Source organism: Thunnus maccoyii, chromosome 5, assembly GCF_910596095.1.
Source record: "Thunnus maccoyii chromosome 5, fThuMac1.1, whole genome shotgun sequence".
Taxonomy (NCBI): Eukaryota; Metazoa; Chordata; class Actinopteri; order Scombriformes; family Scombridae; genus Thunnus; species Thunnus maccoyii.
The window spans coordinates 9104780-9130932 of record NC_056537.1 but is presented as its reverse complement, the minus strand read 5'-3'; the positions used below and the strand labels follow the sequence as shown (position 1 = coordinate 9130932).

General features: G+C 37.8%; 2 protein-coding genes across 2 annotated transcripts; one reads left to right on the top strand and one right to left on the bottom strand.

Annotated features, from left to right (window-relative positions):
- Window positions 1-8330: 8330 nt before the first annotated feature.
- Window positions 8331-17329, top strand: wdr61 (WD repeat domain 61). The gene is made up of 11 exons (XM_042410601.1): window positions 8331-8434; window positions 8833-8888; window positions 10277-10304; window positions 10935-11040; window positions 12132-12304; window positions 14112-14260; window positions 14499-14592; window positions 15091-15184; window positions 15273-15365; window positions 16301-16379; window positions 17139-17329. Exons 2-11 carry the CDS (start codon window positions 8877-8879, stop codon window positions 17226-17228), a joined length of 918 nt encoding a protein of 305 aa, XP_042266535.1. The 5' UTR covers window positions 8331-8434; window positions 8833-8876; the 3' UTR covers window positions 17229-17329.
- A 665-nt stretch (window positions 17330-17994) lies between these two features.
- On the bottom strand, window positions 17995-24784 carry slc25a44a (solute carrier family 25 member 44a). Its single transcript, XM_042411326.1, has 4 exons — window positions 24441-24784; window positions 21766-22473; window positions 21401-21528; window positions 17995-19989 (listed from the first exon to the last, which is right to left on the bottom strand). The coding sequence occupies exons 2-4, from the start codon at window positions 22397-22399 to the stop codon at window positions 19798-19800; spliced, it is 954 nt and encodes a 317-aa protein (XP_042267260.1). The 5' UTR covers window positions 22400-22473; window positions 24441-24784; the 3' UTR covers window positions 17995-19797.
- Window positions 24785-26153: the final 1369 nt, after the last annotated feature.

Genomic DNA, 26153 nt, shown 5'->3' with positions numbered 1-26153 from the left:
TTTCTTGACCAGGAACCCTGTTAAGTCTGGCAAGTCTTATAAAATCAAACATTTTGGCTCAGTAGTTAAAATGTGAACGTACTGTACAGTATTCTAACATTCTTAATGCACATGCCTGCTCTCAATTAGCAAACTGTGAGTCTGATCATTTCGTACAGCTCTGTTCACTCAGCGTGCTCCCTTGTTCCTCTGCTATTACAATCCCCTCCTACTGTAGGGAAACCTCAGAGTCAACAGATAATTATAAAGATGTTGATGGAAAGTGGCGGCCCTGCAGCACTGGAATCCACATTAGTTGCCCATCGCGGAGCTCCATTGACCGGGCCCTTATGTAAGAGCGAACGAGTGATCTGCACCAGCAGATGTGGTTAATGTGTCCATGAACGGATGAGGTGCTAAACTCAGAGAGTGACTGGTTTCTCCTTGGACGTACAGTCTGACCAGAGAGACAGTTGCCTTATGGAGCTTGCATCAAAACAAAACATGGGAAGGGCTGTTGAAGAGGTGTTGAATTTGTTTGTTGAAATTGAACAATTTCAGAACTCTCAGTTGATCAATTTATACTGTCTTTTAAAGTAACTGTGTCTTTGAGGGCTTGTTCAAGTAAACCAGGGTGTTAAAGAGAACTGTGGTTAAAATAATACACCTGATATTAATCTACGTTTTTCATATCGTTAACAATGCTAACAATGGGTTTTCTGTCTCTCAGTAATTCCCAAATTCCTTACTCCAAGCCCATTGGTTCCTCCAGAAGATGTAAATCTTTAAAAACTGGTCTCTAAACATAAAGTTTCATTTTTAAAAAAAGAGTTTGCTTATTTCCTAAAACAGCTGGGCACTGTAATTTTTAGCAAATGTTTCTCAAACAGGAGTAAATAGTTTATTTGTTGGGGACTATTTCCAGCTGCGGATGAATACACATTTGGTGCTTCAGTGAATATTTAAGTGTATTTGGAATGGACTTAAAATTAACTACAATGCCCGTGTTTTTTAATAGTTTTTGGAAAACAATGAAGGTCTACGACACAGAGGAATAAGACATATCAAGCTTTGGATACACAGATTATATTTGTTGGATAAATTCATGGTTGGGTTTGGTCTTTTTGTGAGATTTGTTAACAATAAGGGAGTGTTAGATAAGGGTGTTTAAAGAGAGATTGCAACCACAAAGCAAAGGCTTTCCAAGCCAAATATGCAGCCAGACACTCAAGTTAGTGCTACAGTTTTGCACAAATAACTAAACTGTCAATTGTTTGAGCTTTGCAAGGAACAAAACTGTTCACTTTCCAACTTAATTTGCCTGGTTTGTGATAAAATTGGAGCCGTTCTTGTCTAAAAAAAAAGTTCTAAATTTCATCTAGTTTGGTGTCGATTGTTTCTGGAGAGTTCTTGAAGCAGCTCCCTCTACTCACAGTGGTACTTGTCCCTAAAAATTTCTACATTATTCTAAAGACACTCAGCCTTTTGCTGTGCCCCGTCTGTTTCAGCAGTGCCGGTGTGACGAAACGCTGCAACACAATTGGATGACCCAGTTAAACTGGTCCAAATCTAAACCATCACAATCATCAGTTAAGACTAAGAAGGGTGAAAAAGAATGAAAAAAAGATAGGACACAAGAGAATAGCACTGGGCTCCAGAGACCTCCCCTGGCATTGCTAATGCATGCCCTACTTAAATGCTTAACATGAATAATGTTGTGCCCCCCTCCTCTCTTCATGTTCCTGGTAACAATACCACGTCTGTTTTGGCTGGAATTCAGCATCCAGTGTTTCATATCTCCCGTAAAGCCGAGGGATTTCCCTTCAGCAGCATCTCCCCGTAGATCTCTGCCTTCTTTCCCAGGGAGCTTCTCCGAACAATACAATGTTGTTGGAAGTCAGGCATGCCATTCCCAAGGAACAAGAGAAGCCTTTTTTTTCTATATGGGCATGATGGATAGTCAACCTCATGCAGGGATGTTGGCGATGGAGGGGAAAGAGGAGAGAGGGAGAAAAGAAACAGGAGAGAGAGAGCTGCTTACCCAGAGCTTTGAGAAGTTCATCAAAATTCTCACTCCTCTTCATCTTCCAGGTGCCAGCAAAGTTAGGCATGTCTGCTGAGGCTGAGTGCGAGGGCTGCTGCAAAGAACCTGTTCCACGCTCTGATGTGTCTCTCCCTCTCTTCCCCTCTTCCCTCTGTCTCTGACTCTTTCTCACCCTCCTCCTCCTTCCCTGTGCTCCTGTCTCCTCTGTTCAGGGCTCAGCCTCTCGTTCACACTGTTACACCCAAGTGTTTCTCTGGATTTTCTTTTTCTTTTTTTTTTTCTTCTTCACACAGACGGACGTTCACACACTCTCCGCGTCTTCGTCTGCGTGTCTCAGTGTGCTGGCTGCAATCTTGTCTTTAGCTCCTTTATAGATACTGTCTTTAATGGGAGTCAGAGGAGGTCCCACCCCCTGAATGCTCTGTCCCATTAATACAGTAGAGCAAGACTGGCATGTCTGCTTTCTCTGGGGATCAAAACCACTAAATTAATTCTTTTAGAGTGTATTTATAGAGCTGAGGTTTGTCAACAACTCAATTCTGAATTGTCATTTTTAAAAATGTATTACAGAAACACAGGTTGGCTTTCATTAAAAGCTTAGGTCACAGGATTTATTTTTTAAATTCAAATCATCGTGTCAATTTATTCAAAATGAATAGTTCAAGAAAGAAAGTTTGAAAAACAAATGTTTGATAAGATCTCATCATATTCTTTACTTGTTTTATTCCGTACTATTCACATATCCGCAAAGCTAACCACACTCCACCCGAGTCCATTTTTAAATGTCCAACTCAAACTGTTTCAGCTACTTCATGTTTTCTGCCTTGCTGACTAAATAAAGGTGAGATTTGACTCCTAAACTTTGAACAAATTAGCCCCAAAACAGTCCTGCACCACAAATATAGATCAAAGAGATGGTTAATTGCACTGATGGTGAATCATCTCAATGTTTTCTTGTCGATGCCCCCCGGGCTTTAACAGGGAATTATGTATTTATTATGTATGCATTTTACTGTATTGTGTTGTATTAATTATGAATTACTCTGTATTTTTATGTAAAGTTGAATCAGTGTGATAATTTAGGGATTTTTAATGAAGTGATCTTTGGTATTGCATTTGCTCATTACAGTACTACACCAGGGTGGCATAAAATATAATGTTTCAACCTCAAACTACCCCGAGTTAGCTGCTGGGTGAAAAGTGAAAGATAATAGTGAATGAATGTGTGTAAACTGTGACAAAGTGAAACTGAGTTGCATGCTGACTAGAGCTGCAACGGTTAGTTACTAACCAACAGAGAATTAATCTCCAAATATTTCAATAAGTGATTCATTTTTTAAGTCAAGCAAAAATGCCAAATATTTGATGGTTTTGGCTTCTTAAATTTGAGAAATGGCTGCTTTCCCTTGTTTTGAGTATCTTTGGGTTTTAGACTTTTGGCTGGGCAAAACAAGACATCTGATATCACCATCTTGGGTTATAGGAAACTATAACGGGTCTGTTTTATAGTTTTTGATTAACCAAGAAAATAATCAGCTGATTAATTGATATTGAAAATAATCATAACTTGCAGCTCTAATGCTGACACTCTAAATTGCATTAAATTTATTAATGTTATAAATCACATAACATTACGACCATAAACTATTGTTTACTCACTATACCTACATATTCATCTATAATACATATTCATACATACATAATTTAGCATTGACATAATAAAAACTGGTGCTAATGGTACTGACTAATAACAGTAACTTGAGTTGTGACCTTACTGGTCAGTCTTACATTATCAGTGTTACATTTTACAACCCTTTTGTTGTATCACATGTTGGTTTCTATTTCAACTTTCATATTTAAGTCTAACTTTATTGTCTCTGAGGGGATATTAGTCTTGCAGTACATAAAACATGCAAAACACAATAAACAATTTAAAAAATACATGAAACGTGTACATCAAGTGACATAAAAGCCTAGTGTGGTGGTAAAACTAATCTATTACATTTGGAAGATTGATCACAGTACATTTCATGCCAATAAAAATGGGAATTTTACTCATATTTTGTCAAGTTATTGCATCTGAGGTTGTTATATTATCAGTGGCTACAAGATGGTAGGAGGTAAAAGAGTTTGTGCACCGTTGTGTTACAGGTCAATACAACAAAATTTCCTTTTGTTTTCCAACCAGCACCAGTCGGGACAAAGCAAGTGACTAGAGAAAGACGCTGTACTGGTTCTTCTCTTACCAGAAAGGAAAGTTTTCATCCACTCATCTAAATTCAAACAGACCATATTTTAATTCTAAAGTAGGTTGTTTGATCATTAATAGTTTACTGCGGAAGGATTTACAATGACTCAAAACCACTTAGAAACAGACACCTCAGCTTAAAAGTTTCTGCTTTAGCCATTTCTATTTCCTTTGACACAGTGTGCCAAGACCAAATCCCATAATCAGGGTAAAAGTAGGAAAATGTCAATTACATAAGGAGCAGTTAGTTTTCCATCTTTGTGTTGAGCCAGGCCTAAATGACAGAGCAGAGTCACAGAGGTGCCTAACAGATGTGGAGTTCAGACGACTTCTGAACAACGTTAGAAATATAAAATGCGCCCCAAGTTTAGTTTGTGCAGCACAAAGCGATTTTCTTAATATTTATCTCTGTAAAAGTATAAATGCATCCGATCTTGGCTTCTTTTTAAAAAAAACTATTGTTTGAATCAGTTGTTCTGTTGTCAGAGTACTTTCATTTTGCCATTTCAAAGATAATGAAAACAGTCTTGTGCTCCTTTCAGCGTGCTGCAGCCTGATGGCATAACATCAGTCCATTACCCATCATTATTTCCCGGAAAATATAAATGGATCACTTGGCTGAAAACAGCAACATAATGATCGTTGTTGCCTGCAGGACAAATAAACAGAAATGTACAAGTGCCTGGAGAAAAAAGATTATAGTTTCCAGTCGGGGCTGAAAGACCAGATCCAGATTTCAGACGTCATATATCCTGCATTTGTAATTTTGAAGCTTGAGGACAACTTGACATTTTCAATGCTCATATAGTTATTTTTGAATATTTGTTTTCATCATGAATACAGTATGAATTGACCGAACATGAATGAATACAATAGGACTACCAAAAGGGCCAATGTAATGGTTCTTTGCAAGAACTTTATGGCATCAAATGGATGGATGAAACAGTCCATTACAAGCTTTGACTCTACCTACAGCTGGTTTGTGTGTTTACAAGTAAAAAGAAGCAGCTCGGAAGGAACAGTTTTGTTATTGAGGCCTTGGAACAATCATCATCATAATCAGTCACAGAGGCACTTTAAATGCTTCATTACAAAGCATGTATGGCATATGCAAGGACCAAATTTCAAAATGTAGATGTAGCTCTTAAAATATAATTGTTCAAGTGTGTCCTAAAACAACAGTCAGGTGCCCAAATGAACATTGAAATAGTTTTTAGTTGCCATCATCAATCCTTCTGTTCATACTGACCATTAGAAGTTCCTTCATAATGCACTTATAATGTAAGTGATGGGGGACAAAATCCAAAGTCCTCCTTCTGTGCAGATTGTTCAAATTAGTCAAATCAAGTCGATATCTTTGCTTTTGATTCTGTGGTTGCTTGTTTGCTTATTTTTGTGGATCACATGACTTTTGTATTTGCTTATAATGCGTAATGAGGTGAGATTACTACTATAAACCTCTAGGGGTTTTCTAAATCTCACCTGCACAATTTGTTTGGTTTGTTTTTTTTCTCTTTTGTTGTTGTGTTTATGCTACTTTGTTTTTATTGTGCAAATAAAAAAATATAAAAAATATCTTCAACGTTAGTCTTTTTAGTGTAAAAGTCCCTCTTTTTGTTATGATCCTTCCACTGCAGCTGAACAGGGAAATTTTTGTCCGTCGACACACAAAGAAAGAATTATTCTACTAAAAACACTGTAACTGTGGAATATTGATACTTTATCTGACTAAATCAGACAGTTGAAGCCTCATTTTATCTTCAGGTACATTTTTGCTCATGAGGATTGTGTATTTTGTCCCACATCACTTGCATTGGCAGTACATTTGGTGGAGATCTTTTAACGGTCAATATGAACAGGAGGAATGATTACAGCAAGTAAAACACTTTTTAAATGTTCATTTGGGCATCTGACTGTTGTTTTAAGACAGATTTTAAAAAATGTGAACCAAATCTTTAAAGTTTCCTTGATAATAAATGTAGAAAACAGATTTAAAACCCACAATTATTTTTATTATTCTTACACACATTGTTTTTCAATTACCTCTCATTCTAGATTTTTAAAAGCTTGTTCCTTCAGTTCTTCATTTATATAAATGCGGTAAAATATCTTTGATTGATTGTTAAATAGACATGATGGGTTACTAAAAACCCTAAATATGATACTTTAGTTGAATGTGTTGAATGGTGTCCTGTTGTTATTTTACTGCTACTTTGTACCACTTCAAATAAGAATAAACCTCCAGATGAGAATTTGTGGAGTGAATATCTGCACAAAATATCTGCTCATTATCGGTCTTAAAAATAACCCAATAATTAAATTATCATTCTCTGTTTCTCTGAGTGCACACACACACATACACACACACACACACACTGCTCTAAATAGGACATCTCTCATCTACCTCACTCAGGTCCCGGGCTGTCAGGAGATTCACACTGATGTCCTTTTCTGGGACACAAGTGCCCTTTTCAACTTTACATTAGGAGTTATTTAAAACTTTCTTTCCTCTTTCTCCTGAAACTTTCTCTTGACAACCGTTTTTTGGAGCTTTGATTGGAGCTGCAGCAACTGTCAAAATATTTTTCTGCTTACTCTTCAGACTCAGGTTTGCCTTTTTTTCTTCTGCACCATAGAGGTTTTATGTAAGCCATTATTATGGTAGTCAAGCTTCTGAGCAAAGAGGTTTGCCCGGGTCTAGACCTTTGAATCCACCCACTCCACCAAATCGAGTTGACTGATTCTGAAATGGAGTGAAAGGGGTTGACAGTTCTGCCTGATATCAGGCAACAAAGAAGTCTCATCTGAAGTTAACTGTTGGTCATGTTTGGCCTTCTGGGCACCACAGGTGAGGCTCATGTTGCCTGAAGTGCTGCCAAAATCAATATCTGTGCTATCTCCTCTGTAAGCAAAAACCTTAGTGTACACACAGTATTTTGATCTATTTCATTCCTCCTTGCTTTTCAGTTTTGCAGAAAGATTAGTGTTGTGTCTATTATCAGTATACAGTGGGATTAATTTAGGGATTTTGAATGGTGCTATTTTCAAAATGAAGTGATATACAGCAGTGGCTCCCGACCTGTAGGTCACGATCTCTCACACTAAAAATCACAGGGTTAAAATTTAACCAAGTTTGGGTCAATATAGCACCAACACAATATTGGGTTAATGCCAGAAAGCCACTCAAGAGAAGGGGTTGATTTGACCCAGTTTCTGTCTTTTGTTTTTTATTTTACTGTTGTTTTGTACAAAAACCAATACATTTTTGATACAATTTTTAGCGAAAGCTTGTTGTGTGTAACACTGGGTCAAAATAACAGATTGTAATTTACTGAGTAAAGTTAACCTAGTGATTTTAGTGAGCTTCAGTGGTCACAAGATAAAACTGACAGGTTGTGAGATGATTAATGAGAAAAGAAATTTAAAAATATATTTTTTTTTCATGCTTCTTCTGACTTTTTTTGAATGTTTGCATGTTTTCCTGTGAAATATTATACCTTTTCTGGTTGCTAAAATTTGCTCAAATAAAACAATAATTTAGTTAAGAAGGGAGATCCATGGTTTGGTGTAACAAACTATAGTCATATGCAACCTGCAGCAAGTAGGAGTCACAAACCAAAACATCTGGAAACTGCCTACAAGCAGCATGTGGCATTGTGTGTTTGCTCTTATTAATAGCTACAATTAAATATTTAAGATAAATTAAATCATATATGTAACTAAGTGTATAAATGTAATTAAATAAAATATGCTAAATAAAACAAATGAGGATATTGTGATTAATATTTAAGAAATTACTGAATTTATTTATTGATGTATAAATCTGAATTAAAAATGTTATTGCATTCACAAATATACTATTGATCTCACATTTTTGTTATATTGTTTTGATTTGAAACGCATATTAAATGAAACACATTATAAATGTTTTTAATTATGTAAATCAATAATTTCATGTATATTTTTCAGCTCTAGCAGTCGCTTTGTAGACGCTTTCTTCTTCTGTTCCGCTGGCGGCAGTAGTGTTCATGTTACTCGCCAACCGAAATGAAACAGACGAAGAAGACGCTAAACGGAAGTTACGTTGAATGTTGTCATGGAGTCTCGCTTGTAAGTCATCGAGCTCCCGAAATTATATTAAACATTTTACAGGAGTTTTAAAGGTACGTGGACGCATTTTACACTATAGTAGAATAGAAACAGTTAGCTTGGTATATAACGTAATAATCTAGTAAATGTTTAAATAGGAAATTGCACTTTGTTGCCAACTGGCCGCTGCTAGTCAGAGCTAGCTGCTGTTAGCCACGGTACTCTAGTAGCTTTTTCAACTGTAACACTGCACAAATTAATGCTAAATTAAAAACTAAATTTTCTGTTAAACTTAAACGCCATTGTCTGGAGCATGTTTGCAGGCTTAAGCTCTTGTCGTATATCTTTGTTGCATTGGTCGCTAAACTAAGTAATGATAGCTAACTGCTGAAATAAATAGTGTGTCATGGTTTCATCATGTGTTGCTGCTGTTTGTTAACGTACCACTAACAAACTGTCACTTTGTTTTCAGGTTGAAGTAAGTTATCTGGCTCTCCAACCACCAGGACCAAAAAAATGAGCACTCAAGTAAGCATCAAATTTAAGCAACTTCATCCTTTCAAGGATTGGTTCGCAATTTCTTAAGTCTGTCTTAAAACAACAGTCAGGTGCTCATATGTATGAACATTGAAAGAGGTTTTCCTCACTGTAATCATTCATCCTGTTCATACTGGCTATTAAAAGATCCCCTTCAAATCTGCTTTTAATGTAAGTGATGGGGGCCAAAATCCACATTGTGTCCACACAGTCATTTTGTGCAAAACTGCATTTAAAAGTTTATCTGAAGCTTATATGAGGCTTCAGCAGTCTGAGTTAGTCATATCAAGTGGATATCTGCCATATTTACAGTCTTTTTAGCATCAAATTCCCTCTTTGTGTTTCCTCAGGCAGTGTTTCCCTGTTGAGCTGCAGTGGAAGTATAGTAACAAAAAGAGGGAGTTTGGCAATAAAAAGACTGTAACGTTGAAAGATATCTGTTTGATTTGACTCATTTGGACGACTGAAGCTTCACATTATTTTATTTATTTATTTATTTATTTAACAGGGACAATGGACAGTCATTGACTGGGCAGGCAAATTACAAAAGAATTATGGTATCAAGTGTTACAACTCACACTGGGGTATAGTAAATAAACAGTACATCATACAAAACTAAAAGCACTATCTATTTAAAACATTGCATCATACAAAAACTAAAATAAAATACTCTCTGGTTAGTATCTATGTGGTTAATGGTCACATGATTGGTTCTGTTTCAGCCATGATTTCAATTGTGATTTGAAACTAGTGAAGTTAGAGCATTGTCATGCTGGGTATTGTGTTCCAAAAGTTTGCAGCTCTAATGGAGACACAGTTGTCTCTGGTAGATGCTACTGTTTGAATATCAGATAAACCTTTAAATACACCCACATCAACTATATTGTAAGTACATTATGAAGGAATCTCCTAATGGTCAGTATGATCAGGAGGAATGATTATAGCAAGAAAAACCTATTTCAATGTTCATTTGGGAGCTTGACTATTGTTTAAAACAGTCTTGAAAAGCTGTGAACCCGTCCTTTAAATACACTCAGCATTTCCTAAATGAAAGAATTTAAAGATTAGTTATTGTTTTATATACATACAAGTGGCCAGCCCACATAGACTTACAAGACACCAAACATAGACAAGAATAAAAGCTGATTTCATTACATTGCAAACAAAGAACTTTGTCTTCTATACCAAGCTCTACAATGTGGTTGTTTTTCCATCAGACAATATTGAATAAATCTTGGTTCGTACCAACCATCAACAGACTGTCGTTCTTTGTACATCAGGAACAGTTTGGGCTGTGCATCATGAATATTACACTGTAATCTGTTTTGGAAAACAAAAGAAGAATCAAACATAACTGTTAACTTGTGCTTCAATTTCAGTACAGCATTCTTTTCAAGCAAGAACACGGTGAGTAACGTTATGAGCAAAGTCTCACTGTATAACTTTTCAATGTGATAAGTTACCTTTGAGTTTCCCCTGAAAGTCCCGTTATTCAGAGCTCTGCCGCAGCCTTTTCCCTCACATTAAACATGCACAGGGTTTGTTTTTCTCTCTCAGCAGATGACAAAGCAGTAGCCACATAATTAGGAGATTAAAGGATAAGGCTGTCATTATTCTGTGTTTTCCATATTGTCATCAAATCCCACGAAAAGACCAAAATCAACAATGAAGTTATCCTGATCCTGCAAAAGTCTCATATAATGTATTTGAAATGTGTATTAATGTGCACTAATGCATTATTTACCTTTTTGTTTACGTTTGTTTGGTAAAAACGTACTCAGCCGTTCTGACAAATGGGTTTGTGGACTGAGGACCACAGACAGGGTCTGGACGTCTGAAAGAACCGAGAGACACTAAAGCAAAGCAATGTTAGTTTCAGTCTTTACATGAGATTTGCTCACAGTAAGAAAAATATTGAGCAACATTAGCCTGATCCTTTAAATACTCTTCCCATCAGCCCCACTAGTATTTGGGATGTAATACAAGTCATTATCACACTGTTGTCAGAGGTTTAACCTGCAGTTTGTTTCCTCTCAGCACACGATGATGCTATCTGGACGGCAGCGTGGGGTAAAAGTGAGGCGGACGGGACAGAAACTATCGTCACTGGCTCACTAGATGATATGGTCAAAGTCTGGAAATGGTGAGTTTGTTTTTGTTTTTTTTCATGACGATGACACTTTAGACATTTTACTGATAGTTATGTGTCTAGTTGATGTTGTTTTCTTGCCCAATATTGTATTTGTGTGTTTTCTTGTTTTGTAACATTGGATTTAATTAACATCTAGATTTGTTTTCTCTCTGTTTTCATGGACTTAAAACAAATCTTTTAAGATTTGCACAAATACCAAAAAAACAACAGTATGACTGTCAAAACAAAACTGTACCATATTTTCCAAGGTTCAGTTCAAATAGCATTCAGCCCACAGATCATATCAATTTTATGTGCTGTGAAACTTCATATTTCTGATTTGACAAGAGCCAAGCCAGTGTTCATTCCAGGTCAGAAAAGCCCAGTTAACTGAGCGAGACTCTTTTCCATCTTCATTGAACTCATTGAACAAATATGTCTTCTCTCTGAGTTTTAACGAGAGAGGGTTATATTTATGACCTCTGCTGCACTCAGACTGTCATAGCACACTTCTGTAGTTTGAGTCCCAGCAGTAGCTGCTCTTTCATGGTGATATGGGAGCGATATCGTCTTGAGATTTGAAGTCCTAAATACACCAATGTGACTTTTAACATTTACCTCTTAAGAGGATCTTTACCAAAGGACCATTAAAGAGTTTGGTCTAGACCTGGTCTATGTGAAAAAAGCTCACTGCCATTTCAGGACTTAATTATTGTTAGTGTAAAGAATTATAATCTACAACAGTGATATAATTGGCTGTTACACTTTTTTTGTTTGACTCAGATCCATTTTTACACCAGCAATTTGTGAAAACTACTTACTGTGCACGCAAATGTCACACTACACATATGATTGTTGCTCTCAATTTGCAAATAAATTAGTCCTACAAGACTCTCGCATGTTAATATGTGAGTCACCAGTGCGATGTTTGTTTTGATTAGTCAAACATTTCAAGATTAGCATGAGAGGAAGTTATCTCATGTTGCAAATTTGGTGAAACGGACCCCAGTTTCTCAGAAGTCTTTGTTTAAATGTGCTGCCTACATAAACTTGATTTGACTTGACGTGACCAAACAAATCCCTGCGCCGCGCTGCACATGCAGGTCAGATGAGAAGCTGGAGCTGCAGTGGACCCTGGAGGGCCACCAGCTGGGTGTGGTGTCAGTGGACATCAGTCACAACGGAGCAATCGCCGCCTCCAGCTCCCTCGATGCTCACATCCGCCTCTGGGACCTGGAGTCTGGAAAACAGATCAAGTCCATGGATGCAGGACCAGGTAAGACTCGGAGGATTGTCAGTGTTTATTGATTTGATTTATACTAGGTGCTAGAGATCATGCTTCCTGCAGCTCTATATCCAAGAGAGACAAAAATCTAATGAATATTATATTTTCTCTGTGATTATTCTTCTCCTGGCTTTTGATTAAACCTCTGGGACTGAAGACCATGTTCTAGAAAACATTAAATAACTTTAGAACTGTTTATAATATTGACAAGCCTTCTTTTTTTTTCTGAACTGTGAGACTCTCAGCTTACCGAGGCGCCTTGACTTGTATCTTTACGACCATCAGGGTCGATTTACGGTGCGTGCAATCACTTGATACAGGAACAGAAGCTTGCTGTCTTACAGGCTTCCCTCGAGTCACCATGTGCACTGAGCAAAAAGTAAACGACTACAGTCTTCCATATATCAACAGATTAGGGTGTTTATTTTCCAATGATATATAACATTTTGATATTTACTCTCAGAGGTGATATTGATCAAAATATAAAGACAGCACCAAAATTTATATATTGTCACATTGTCTACTAAAAAAACACCCAGGACACTTTGCAAATAAATGGCTGTAACTCACTAAGGAAAAGGTGGATTTGCACCAAACTTGACATGTAGCTCCAAAACACCTAAAATACAACTTTACACATTGAGAAAACAGAAATTCCCTGATTGACTATGGAATTATTTGACAAAACTCAAGGTTTTTTCACTGGTTGTTTTTCTTTTTTTGTCAAATATTGTATGCTGACACAAAGGCAGATTCCCCTGAATCATGTGATGTATAACACCTGATACTCACTGAAGGAATAAGCTCAGAATTGTCTAAAATATAAAACTATATCCAGGTGCTTCTTTGTCTATGTAGGTTTTAGAGGGTTAAAGCAGCTCTAGCCGTCTGTGTACTTTGAATTCATTTCAGCAGTGTTTTTGTCCTTCGACTGTAACCTTTTCACTGTTAATCATTGATTAAATGATGGATCGTTCCCACTTTATAGTCAAAATGTAGTTTTAATGTAAGATATGTCACTTTTGGCTGGATTTTGTCATTACGGATAAGGATGTTATTTGTAGAGAATTCCCTTTTTATAAGTTTAAAAGTATAACTTATTTGGAGTGACTTTGAAAATCATACCTGTGTTGTGTTGAGTATTTATTTTCAAGTGAACATTGGTTCTTACACTTGAATAACGTTACAAAGGAAATTATCATTCAGTTTAGTATTAAAACAAACCTGGAGGTCTGGTCTGCTGCGTACTGTAGCACAAGAAGCTCATGTTATGTTTTTTTTTTTTACACTCACCTTTCAGGAACCCCACACGCAGAAATGTCCGTTTCGTTGTGTATCGTGAACCAAGCTGTACTTCATCTAAATGTCATGTCGACTTGTGTTAGTGACAACCCGTTTCACTCAGCGGTTGGTCTGGGTCACTGGATTAAAGACCTTTTTCCCCCCATTGGACATACTGTATTTTGGTATATTTGGATTCTTCAGAAGTGAGACCTGTTATTGTAAAACCTTCATTTTCTTCTCCTTTTTGTGGATTTCATTATAGTTAACGGAGCATAATTACAGCTTAATTAATAGTATCGGCAAGTGAGCAGAAAGTAGATTAGATGTCTTGTTCAGGGACAGTTTGTGCTGCAGTAGGTATACACATTAATAAAACTAGCTGAGACATTGCATTAATTAAATTGTGTTCATTGTAGCCAGCATTGCTAAAATAAATAATTCCTGGAAAAGAATACACGTGATGAGTTAAATCCTCCTCATCCTCTGTCTTCCTCCCTTCTATTCGTCTCTGCAGTTGATGCATGGACGGTCGCCTTCTCCCCAGACTCCAAATACATCGCTACAGGAAGCCATCTTGGCAAGGTCAACATCTTTGGTGTGGAAAGCGGCAAGAAGGAATATTCTCTGGACACTCGAGGGAAATTCATCCTGAGTATAGCTTACGTAAGGAACCATAAATTGTCATTTTTGTCGGCTGGATGACGGCTTATCAAGCGCAGAGTCTCAGAGGCTGAGACCTTCCTGTCTTGACTTTATAATAACTCATCTTGATTAGTGTTTCTCCTCATTCACACCAAGGTTTTCACTAGTTTTAACTCCTGAGCCTTTCTCTGCAGGCGAAAATGTTGTTTTTAAAGGCTTATAATGAATAAGTGAATTGGGTTTTTTTTTTGCTCTTCAGAGCCCAGATGGAAAATATTTGGCCAGTGGAGCTATTGATGGAATCATCAATATCTTTGACATCGCAACTGGAAAGCTTCTCCACACACTGGAAGGTAAGTTCAATTATTACTATTTATTAGGGTAATATATTTATTTATTAGGGTATAAAAATGTCTTTACTTTAATCACTTTTTACGGACAGTTACTAAACAGATGGCCATAAGAAATTCCAGATCAGACAAGAAATGAAGGAATGAAATGAACAAAAGCAACATGGATTTGGGGGGAAAAGTTCAAATATACAAGGCCAAACATTAATAAATTAAGAAAATAGACTAAAATATCCAAACCAAATTTTCTTGGACACATGCTGACTGCAAATGAGGATGTTGTAAAATTAATAACCTTTCACAGCTGCAGTCAGAACATATTGAACATAAAGTATAAACTGTTTTCACCTCTTGCTGTTGTTACTGGTTTCATTATTAAGGATGAAAACTAACTTCAAGCTTTTTGAACAAGTATGAAGGTCATTAAGCTGCCAAACCAACAACCTTTTCACTGAGACTTACATCTTCCTGAGTGCCTCTTCTCTCTCTCTCTCTCTTCAGGTCACGCCATGCCCATCAGATCTCTCACCTTCTCCCCCGACTCCCAGCTCCTGGTCACAGCCTCCGACGACGGCTACATCAAGATATATGATGTGTAGGTTTTTTTTTTGTTTTACACTTTTGGTTCTTTAGAAAGTAGCGTTTTGTTTCCTTTATAAACTTTTGCTGATATTATTCTGTAGGCAACACGCCAACCTGGCGGGCACGCTGAGCGGACACGGATCCTGGGTTCTTAATGTCGCCTTCTCCCCAGATGACTCCCACTTTGTCTCGAGGTAAGATTTCACACTGCAGCTTCAAAACAGCTTCGGGAGGTAGAATTTCATGCTGCTCTGCTGATGCATAGAAACAAAATCAGCTGCATTTCTGCAACATGATTGACAGACTTGAAACAAACTGTGCCACTGTAAGTGATTATAATAATCATACCAATAATAAAACCAAGGAAAGAGATCATATATTTCTCCCCTCTTAATGTCTTTACATTAGCTACCAGTTTATTACAGAATCAATTTGAAGATTTTACTTATGACGTTAAGAGCACTTAGCATTTGTCTTAGCTCCAGACTATATTTCTGAATTACTTGCCCGTTACAAACCTGCATGTAGTCTGAGGTGTGAGACTAAAGGGGACAAAGCTTTTGCTGTTAAAACCTCAACTTTGGAACAACCTGCCTGTCGATCTTGAAAAATCAGTATCTTCTTTTAAATCACTTCTGAAAACACATTTCTTTTCAAAAGGCCTTTGAATAACCTCTTTTAAATATTTAATTTTGAATGTATTTCTACCTTATTCTCTTACTCAATTTGGATAAATTTGTCTGCATGTGGTTGGTTTTGTTTGTTTTTTTCTGTTGACTTTTTCATTTGTCCTTATAAAGCACTTTGTGATCTCTGGTTTTGATAAGTGCTACATAAATAAACTAAGTTAATTATTATTATTATTATATAATAGGCAGTAGTTGTGACCATAAAATCTGCTGCTGTCTGTTTGTGTACATTAGAAATGTAGCAGAAGTGTTTTCCTCTACTTTCCCAAGCTTTCACTTCCATCGTGCTTTAACATCGTCAGCTGAAGCTGTTTTTCAGGAAAAAGTTTCCAGTCGACGGTGCCAAGATAAACCGTTCAGACCAGTCAGACGTTACAAAGTTTGACACTAAGATGAACTGTAAAACATGTCAAACGTTGTCTCTCCTCTTCTACCCTCAGCTCGTCTGACAAGAGTGTGAAGGTCTGGGACGCCAGCTCCAGAGCATGTATCAACACTTTCTTCGACCATCAAGACCAGGTGACAAAGAAAATCCTGTGTTTTTTGACCCGAATGTGATATAATCCAAATTCAAAGTGAGAAAATCCATCCGCTTGTAGGTGCTAATGTGTTGGGAAATCAGCACGGCCAATGTCATGCAGCGGCCCCTCACATAACCCTTCTCTGATGTTTAAGCTCCGGCAAAACCAATAATCCCAGCTGTCATTAGATCTCTGGTTGCAGACGCCTGTGGGGTGGTTCATCTGCACTACAAAAAAGCCTCTGATTAAAATAGCACGGCTCCTCGGAGAGGGGATCAGAGGCGTGTTTGTGTCTCCCATATTTCTTTTGTGACTTGCCATGAAATAACAGTAAATCCAGAGAATCTACAGGGACAATTTGCAGCCAATTAACTGTTCAGCAGCTGCTTTGTTCTTCTATTTGGAACATTTTTTTTCTTGGTTCGTAGCTCTTAGGCGCTGCTTAATTTGTTGTTGTAGGTTTTTGCTTCAACTGCCTAAAGTTACAATTATGTTTGTTGAAGATTAGCAGAAAGGAACAAATGCTTTCTATGAACAGCTTCCCCTCCAAAATGCTGTAAATCCATGTGCAATTACTTAAATTATTACCCTTTTTAAATGTAGGGTAATTGCCATGTGGGACATTGTGTCACAGTATCAAGTTTGTGAATACAATAATATAGATACAAGTTTTTCAAAATGTGGATTACTAATACGTGATCAAAGAAGAGCACAGACTAGATGAACTTAAATCTCATTACTGTCTGTTGGTCCTCAGGTGTGGAGCGTAAAGTACAACAGCACCGGCTCAAAGATCATCTCAGCTGGAGATGACCGCGCCATACACATCTACGACTGTCCCATGTGAGCAAAGACGTCCGATACAGAAAACAAGACGAGAAGATCTTCAGAGCTGTTTACAATAATCATGGAGTTGAAGTTGGTTATTGAGGCGGGGAGGGAGGGAAGGAGGGAGGGATGGAGGGAGGGGGGTGTAAATGTTATGGATTATTTTGCACTTGATCAAAACGGTCAAATAAAAGGGTTTTTTTTGTATTTCTGTCTCTGTGTCTTTTTTTGTGGGTTGAAATCTTAACTAGTACCTCAGTTAGTGATCTACTTTTGTATTGTCAATTTAATAGCTTTTGGTTTTTGACATTTTATAGATTTATAAAAATGTTCAAAAACTTAAGCTGGTTGGAGTAATTTCTGTTTCAGCCCCAAGCATCCTATGTAGTTAGTTATTAGTGGTCTGAGACTGTTGAAAACTGACTAATTTGTCAGATTTCAGACTCCATTGTGATGTTGGATGTTCAGACTCAGAATTTAATCTGTTTTTCTGTTTACAATCATAACTCTATTACATCTGTATCATCCTGTAGTGTGTGAAAACTTTAAAACATCCTCCTGCAGTCTGTTGGAGATGAAGCACAATCTCGTGCTCCCTCCAGTGGTCAGCAGCTGTACTGCAGCTTTATAATCTACTGATGCTGCAGGAGCAAAGAGCTGTCTAGGAAACATCTACAGCTACGATTTTTACTATCAAGGTCCAACAACCAGTCACACCTGGGGCTGAAATACTTTAAGAAAAAAGAAAAACATTTTAAAAATGTATCATTGTAGTGATCAACCTCTGCAGTGATTCACAAATCTTTATTTCTTTTCACAGGTCCACAGGTTCTCAATGTTTAAAACACATCAAACTGTACATTTGACAATTCTTTATTACAAACACAGCAGGCAGTTGATAATTTTAGGTGTCGCCTAACACACAACTTCCTCCATACAGGCAAAGGTCCATTTGTTTTCCAGAAATCGTGTAGGAATTGTTGAGTCCATTATTCTCATTCACTTGAATATTGTGTTGTACAAACTGAAAAGTGCCGTTTGCAAACACAAACACAACAAAGACAGTTTATTAAAAAAGAAAAAAAAAAGGCACAGAAAGTCAAACCTCTGAGATGTTTTCTGGCAGTAGTCACTGTTGCGTTTACAGTACATGTCTTTTCTAACATGACAGTAGCCTTGTTGATACACCTCACACTCAACAGGTGACTGAAGGCAACTTCGGAGTTTTGTTTTGCATGCTGGTTTGTTGCTGCTGCCTTTACTCGACCTCTGCCTTTGCATTAGCTTTAACCAAACAGCGAAATGGCTCAGCGGTTAAGGTTTCTGCGCTGTAACGAAATGGTTGTAGATATGATCCAAAAAAGTATAAATAATGTGCAGAACAGAAGAGAAAGAACGCACACCCTGAAATAAATCAAGATGATTGTGTGAAGGCCTGTAACACTCTCCTACAGCGTCACCCCTTTTCTTCTTTTGTCAAGATCCACTTTGTTTTGTACAGTCACATCTAAAGATATATAAAAAAAAAAAAAAAAAGAAACAACTGCCAGATTGGCCCAGTTAACTCACCCATACTGTACATAGAGTTCATCATATACCTGCACACTGCTGCACAGACGACAGCTACGTAACGGTCAAACTAAACCAACCTGGGCCTGGTTTCACAAACACCTCTAGAGATACATTTATTATGTCCTGAAACAGTCCATCAGTTCAAGGATATTTGAGAAAATTCAGCTTTTAACTTTAGAGTTTTCTGTTTTTTTTCTGTGCCAGTGATCAGCCAATACTATAATTAAATACAATAAAGTACAAAACATAATCTCTCTTCTGGTGGGCCGTCACAAAGGTGAGATTCTTTGCAGATGTTGCAGACGTCCATACGTATAAATTTAATTTCACTGGAATGCACTCAGATATCGAGCTCTTCTGCTCTTTTATGTGCTCAATAAAGCAGAAACAAGGCAGTTGTGTCTCCAGATTTTGGCAAACGGGAAGAAAATTGTCACAAATTATCTTAAAGTACATATTACAATTTACTGCTGAGTACCGGTAGCTCTATTTTAAAAAACGTACCAGCTGGGACAGTAAGCTCAGGACGTGCATCACATGTCCGAAAGCTTAGGTCAGGTTACATTATGACACAATAAAAGATATATCATTGTCCTACTACACTGGATACACTAATCAACTATCTACTATCCTTTAAGATGCAGCTTTATTTTTTTAATCAATCAAATTTAAGGAATAGGGGTCATTGTTTTAAATCAATTTGGGCAAAACGCAGTATTTCGTTTTCACTTACATTTCCAGGTTTCACAGTAACCATTTAGACAAATAAAGGCCAGTAGAAACAAGTTTGACAAACAGAAAAATGCAAGGTTGTATCACCTGTAACTCTCAAGTTTACCTAAAGACAAACATCACCTCCTGCACTCTGCTGCATCATCATACCTGCATTAAAACAACAGTTCTAAAAAGGTATGTTGGAGCAGCTGCACAGAGAGCCGAGAAACACGTCAGGGTCTTTATCTCCTGCCTGGCTGGCTGTGACGAGGTAAAGCCCGGCTTGAGGTTCCTCTGGCTTTTCACCAGTGTCTGGACTCTACCAGCTCGGCTCGCAGGCTCAGTCTCTTCAGAGTCTCGTATCCCACCACAATGAGCACCGATGTGGGCGTGGAAGAAATGATGCGGGCCGACAGCCCCTTGGTCATCCCCCAGACGCCCTCCTCTGCCAGCAGCTGCTTGAACGTCTCGATGACAGATGATCGTCCCTCCACCTTCAATGGACAGGAAAGTGTTTTTTGAAAAATTATATTACATAGGTTGTTTTTAGGGCTTAGAGGCAACATCCAATTCATTACAGGCAGGTCTGTGCTTCAGTCTCAAATGGTATTAAGCGAACAATGACCGCTGCAGGAACAGCAGACTTTGTGAAAACATCTGCTGAACTTGTGTCCTCAGACACAAACACCTCTAAGCCTGCCTGCCAGCTATCCCATTAGCGAGTTAAGAAACTACTGAGTAATGTTAGAAACTAGAGGGAGTGTAGCTTACAGAGAAAAGGCAGCTGTATTTGATGTTGAGAATATCAATACACCGATTCTGATACAAAGTGCGGTTTCAGTAGTAAAATTAGAGAGAAAGGTTTAAGATGATTACTGAATGGTTCTGTAGATTTATGACAAAATACTGATGTTCTCTACACCCTCCAGTTATGAGCTAGCATATAAATTTTGAGTCTGAATGCTGAACATATGACTCATAATCCACTCACTGTGGATTATGACAAACTTGTGTTAGTTAATACTCCCTCGTTTCTTCATATGAAGCCTCGCAGTGTGATTTACTGTAGTGCGCATACGACAGGGAACCCAAAATTTCCTGGAATTGTTTAAAAACCCTCAAATCTTTGAAGAGTACTTTTCTAATCCCCTTCAAAAGGACTCTCCTCTAGATGTGATACACTTGTCCTTCTTCCATGGAGGTGAATCTTCTCCCTTTAGGTCCCAATTTTACTTTCACTAAGCTGTAGGCATACAGTGCACTACCTAGCAGCAAATCCAATAATTACAACCTACTCCTGCGCTATTAAGGGCTTCTGGGAATTTTCGGGACGCAACCTTGAGCAACACATTAAACGTCCACCTTATCAGATATTAGCCTTTATATGACATTTTGAGCAAGGTCAAGCTAGGGCTGTGAGATATTAAAATGTGCTATATCGTTATAGGTATTGTTATTGGGATTTAAAATGACCTATATCAGGATAAGAGATTTTGGTCATATCCCAGAGCCCTAGGTCAAGCTGTATTGTCCAGTGATGTAACCCTGATCATAGTGACATCATAATATCTTCAATTAAATTTTAGCCCCTTTACAACTATTATTCATTCAATTGTTAAAGATGTATTTTTTCTGTATATAATGGCTGTCATGTATCCTAGAGTTTCACCCTTCCACTGAAGAGACACATCAAAAGTTTCAAGGCAAATTAAAATGATTTTCCGTCCCTGCAATATTATACTATGATGGAAATATTTCTAATTCTTGGCAGTGACATCTGTTTTTAAAATATGAACCTCTAATAACACTCAAAGACACACTGTTTCTGCTAGAGTCCCTTCACTAAAAGTATATATTAAATTTCTCTATTTGATGTACTGCATAATGGCAGCCTTCAGCGTTTACCTGTACTCTTGCTCGAACAACATCCATGGGATTGGTGATGGTGGAGGCGGTTGCTGCTGCCATTGGTCCTGCAAAAGCCTGCAGAATCAGGTGAGGGCACTCATTGGGCGCCATCAAGGACAGCTGCTCTGGGAACGCAAAAGATATGAAAACAGTGTCAGACAAAGCAGTAGTCTTACAGATTTGGTTGAAGTTGTAATTTAGCTGTAACTAGTTTGATGAAAATGAGTATTTAACATCATGCTACGTGTGGTGCTAAGAAACAGTTTCATATTAGATAAAATTATGAGCTGTAATAGATTTCAGTCCACACTCACATACGTGTAGCAGCTAAGAACATCTATTATAAACCACCGCTGATTTACCTGCATAAAAATGATAAAAAGGCCACCAGAGTGCACTGTTTGGGATGTACGTGAGTAGCGAAGCCACGTAGCCCCTGTAAAATCCCCTGAAACCATCGGCTGCAAATATCTGCACCGTAATGTCACGGGTTTGCCCGAAAGTCAGTCTGCGTTTAGTCGCCGCGAGCATCATTTTGGGTTTGGCCTTGAAGCGAGTCAGGTGTTCCCCCTGTCCTTGCATCATCAGGTGTTGGGACACCACGTCAATGGGAACAGTGATGGTCTGGGCCACCAGGGACGCCGCCCCTCCTGCCACCACTGACTTCACCGTGTTACTGGGCGAGTACTGGGACACATATTTGCGCACCAGTTCATAGGTGGTGATATAAGCTTGTCCTGAGATCAGTGTGAACGTATTGACCATAAAGCCGCGGTAGAGTCCTTGCACGCCCTCTGCTCGCAGGATCTTACAGAAAGCATCAAAGGTACCGGAGTAGAGGGCTTTCCCCTTCTGCACCTGGAGACGAGTACGGATGAGGCTGGCCGGGTACACGGTGGCCCTGGTGGTCAAGGTCATGAACACACCCAGGGAGTAGAACTTCCTCTTGTCCAGGTCCTCCCATTCGATAATTTGGATGGCACCTTTTTGCTGCATGGTGCCGGCCCAGGCAGCGCTGCACCCCTAAAGCCACGTGTCTGCGGTCGTCAACCCTCCGACTGCCATCACACCTGCAAGAACCAAGAACATTCAGCATTAAAGCTCTGTGATCAGTAGGGATGGGAATCAAGAACCAGTACTAAATTGGTAATGGTTCTGTTGAATCTTTTCATTTTTTCATGTCATGTCTTTATTTTTTGCACCAAATTACAGAGAGTCGTATCAATAAGAGTATCGATAAGTATCAGTATCAATATCAATAAAATCCTAACAATACCCATCCTTTCTGATCAGCTGCAAAGAACGTGAAGGGTTCATCCCATATATTCATTCATTTCAGGACTGTCTGATCCCAAATGACTCTCAGGAGGCGTTACAATACCAGATGAGACACTAAAACCACAATTTTTAATCATAATTTATCAATAAAAGGCTCTCGTATGATACACATGGTAAATCAGAGCTGCAACTGATGATTGTTTCCATTATTGGTTAATCTGCCAATTATCATCTCAATTAATTTATTTCTTTGGTCTATAAAATGTAATACTGAAAATTATGAAGACATTTTTCTAGAGCCCAGGTTGACATCTTCAAATAGTTTTTGTCCAACCAACAGCACAAAACCCAAAGATAATACAGTGATTTGGGGAAAATGACTCCTCAGTTATAAAAAGTGTTGACTAATGCCATCTAATCAATTAATCAACTAATTGTTTCAACTCTAATGTCAATCAAAAAACTGCCCTGGCAATAAGTGAGATTAGGACTAAAAATTACTTTCAATAACGATTATTCTGAAAATTATTTTCTTGATTAATCATTTTATCTATAAAAAAAAAAACACGTCTGAATATGAAATTAGTAGAAACTGTCTGTGATAATTTCCCACAGCTCACAGTGATGTCCTCAAATGTCTTGTTCTGTCTGACCAACAGTCCAAAAAGCCAAAGATATTCAATTTACTATCATGTATGACAAAAAAAGACAAACATTTGAGAAGCTGACCTCAGCAAATGACATTTTTACTATAAAAAAATGACTAACGATTATTCGATTATCTTAATAGTTGCAGATTAATTTTCTGTTGATCGACTAATCATTGCAGCACCAAGGGAGATGACCTCTTGTTACACGGTTAGTGTTATTTATAGAATTGTAACATGACCTCAGTAGGTCACAACACTTCCAACACATTTTATTTGATTTTGGCGATTTATTACACTTAAACGTGGCAATTTCACTCACCTCCTCCCTGCAATCCTGCATAACCAGGCAGGCTGATTTACCACTAGAACAGTATGTCCTTGCAGTGAATATGTTATGCAATTATTTTGCATTATGCAAATATATAAAAGAGAGTGTTGCTAACCCATTTCCTCATCTGAATGTCTGGTTTGTCTGAATATTATTGTTTCTGCAATTACTGCTGCATTATAAATTAGGAAATTCCTCAATTCCTGTCTTCTTCCTGTTGCATTTAAGGTACAAGTCACAGCCTGATAGACCTGATAGACCTGGTTTCATGTGTTATCAGCAAAACATATCAGACTTCCAGGCAGAAGTGTGTAAAAGAGGCTGTACAACACGGAACAGTAGATATACGATTGGTAGGTATAGAGTAGATATATCTACTAGCTACGTTCATACTATACGAGAAGATAAGACAAAGTGTACAAACAGGGGGAGTTTAACTACACAGAATAGCTTGCTAATGAAATACTGGCACGATAACTTATGAACAGCTGTTATTTTAAGCAGTAAAAACACATTATGATCGATATTAATACCAGATGTGTCCTTGTAAATTACACATTAGTAATCAAACACCAGCTCAACAGCATTGCCATGTGGAAGTCTAATCCGGCCAATCTTACAGTTTCATTGTTGTCAAGCAGTCTTTGCAGAAGGAACAGGGAAGCACGTGCAATGTCACAGCTTGTTCTCGCGCTGACTATTAGCTAGCTAACAACATGAGTTAGCTTGTCAAAGATAATACAGACCTGTGATTTAACGCGAACACGCAGATTAATCTTACCTGTTAAGAGGTTTTGTAGCTCGGGTTCACCTTCCGCCTCCGACACGGCCACTCTCGTTGCGAAACTGAGCTGCTTTGTGAAACTCATACGGCCTGTTCTGCTACAAGGAGGGTCATGTCTTCCGTCCATTACTGCTGAGAACAAACACTGTGAAAGGTTAAAGGTCACGAGCTGTATTTAACTACAGCGCATTGTTTTTTATTCATTACAAACAGTTTCTAGGAAAAACAAACACATCGTGGCTCGATAATTATTATATCTACTGGGCAACTCCTGTAACTGTGATGTTTAATGTTTACTTAGCTGGTGGTGTGTTTGTCGATCATGATGCGTTCACCGTCCGGTGAAAACGTAGGAATTGAAAAAAAAGACACCATCGAAAAAACAAGTTGTATGATACCTGAAACGTAAAAATAGGCCGTTTGAGCGGTAGGAAAGCTTTTAAAACAACTTGTGGTAATAAAAGGTGCGTTATTGTACAGGTATTCAAACTTCTAAACATTTTTAACATATTTTCTCCAAGAACTACATGACTGGGAATCAATTATAGGTCAAACAGACAGAGTGAAAATGAAATATATAGTAGTTACCTGGATGTAACTCCAGTTCTATGAGTACAGCGCAGGGCAATGAAATGCAATGGGTGAGTTGCCCATTATAGTTGCCTATTTTTGATTAATAAAAAAAAATTAATGAAATAATAATGAAAAAACAATAATCTGAGTAGTGAGATTATGTTTTGAGACCAGCAGATCAACCAACAATTAATTCATTTTTGCCTTGTAGATACAGGAACAAGTGAAATAGTAATAGTTAAAACTACAGTGAAAAGCAAGCAACAAACTAGTAAATAACGTCTGTAGTTGTGCCAACATTGTATTGAAGTACAAAAAAGCTTTTTCTCTGGTATTAAAAAAAACTGTTTTTTCAGGGGTGGCGACACTGGAAATAGGACAGTGCATAGAAAATCAAAGGGGCGGCTGTTTTGATGTGTGCCATTTGGCAGGGATGTGTTTTGGCCTTGATAGTTGGTACAATTCCAATTAATTAAATCCAATCAAAAGTTTTGTATCCTGGTTAGAGCTCATTAGGCCAATTCAGCAATCCAAAGACAAACATACTGTAGTTTCCTTTAACAGAGCAGTGATGAATTAATATTTACTTTTTTTTTTACTTTGGTTTTGTTTAAATGGAGCAGCTCTTTCAGCAAAACTCCTGGATACCATAAACTTCTTTTAAAGATGATAACAGTCTCTATTGATCATTTTCCCTATAATTACTACTAAATAAAATCTTTATTTCAAGAGGAAAACTAAGAAATGATCAGGAGTTTATTAAGAAATGATGGACTTGAAAAATAAAAGCCCGCATAAAAAGCCAACATCACTGTCAGAATACCAAATATCTTGAGATATGAATTACAGTCCTCATAATCCTGATTTTTCTCCTCTTTATTCTGCTGTTACAGCAAATTGTAACTTTGGTTGCTTTAGAAGAAAGAAGAACAACCAAAACAACCAAGGACACTGAATGCGGCACAAATCGTTAACGACGAAACATGGAAGTCGGAGGTGCCCTGAAGGCAACGCGACTACATAGTAGAGTCGCATCCGTACTGTCACATGGGACCTTTACAGCAGCACTTTTAAAGTCACAGCCAAAATCACCTTTATAAGGTAATGATAGTCGTAAGAAGGTAATGGTCACCAATG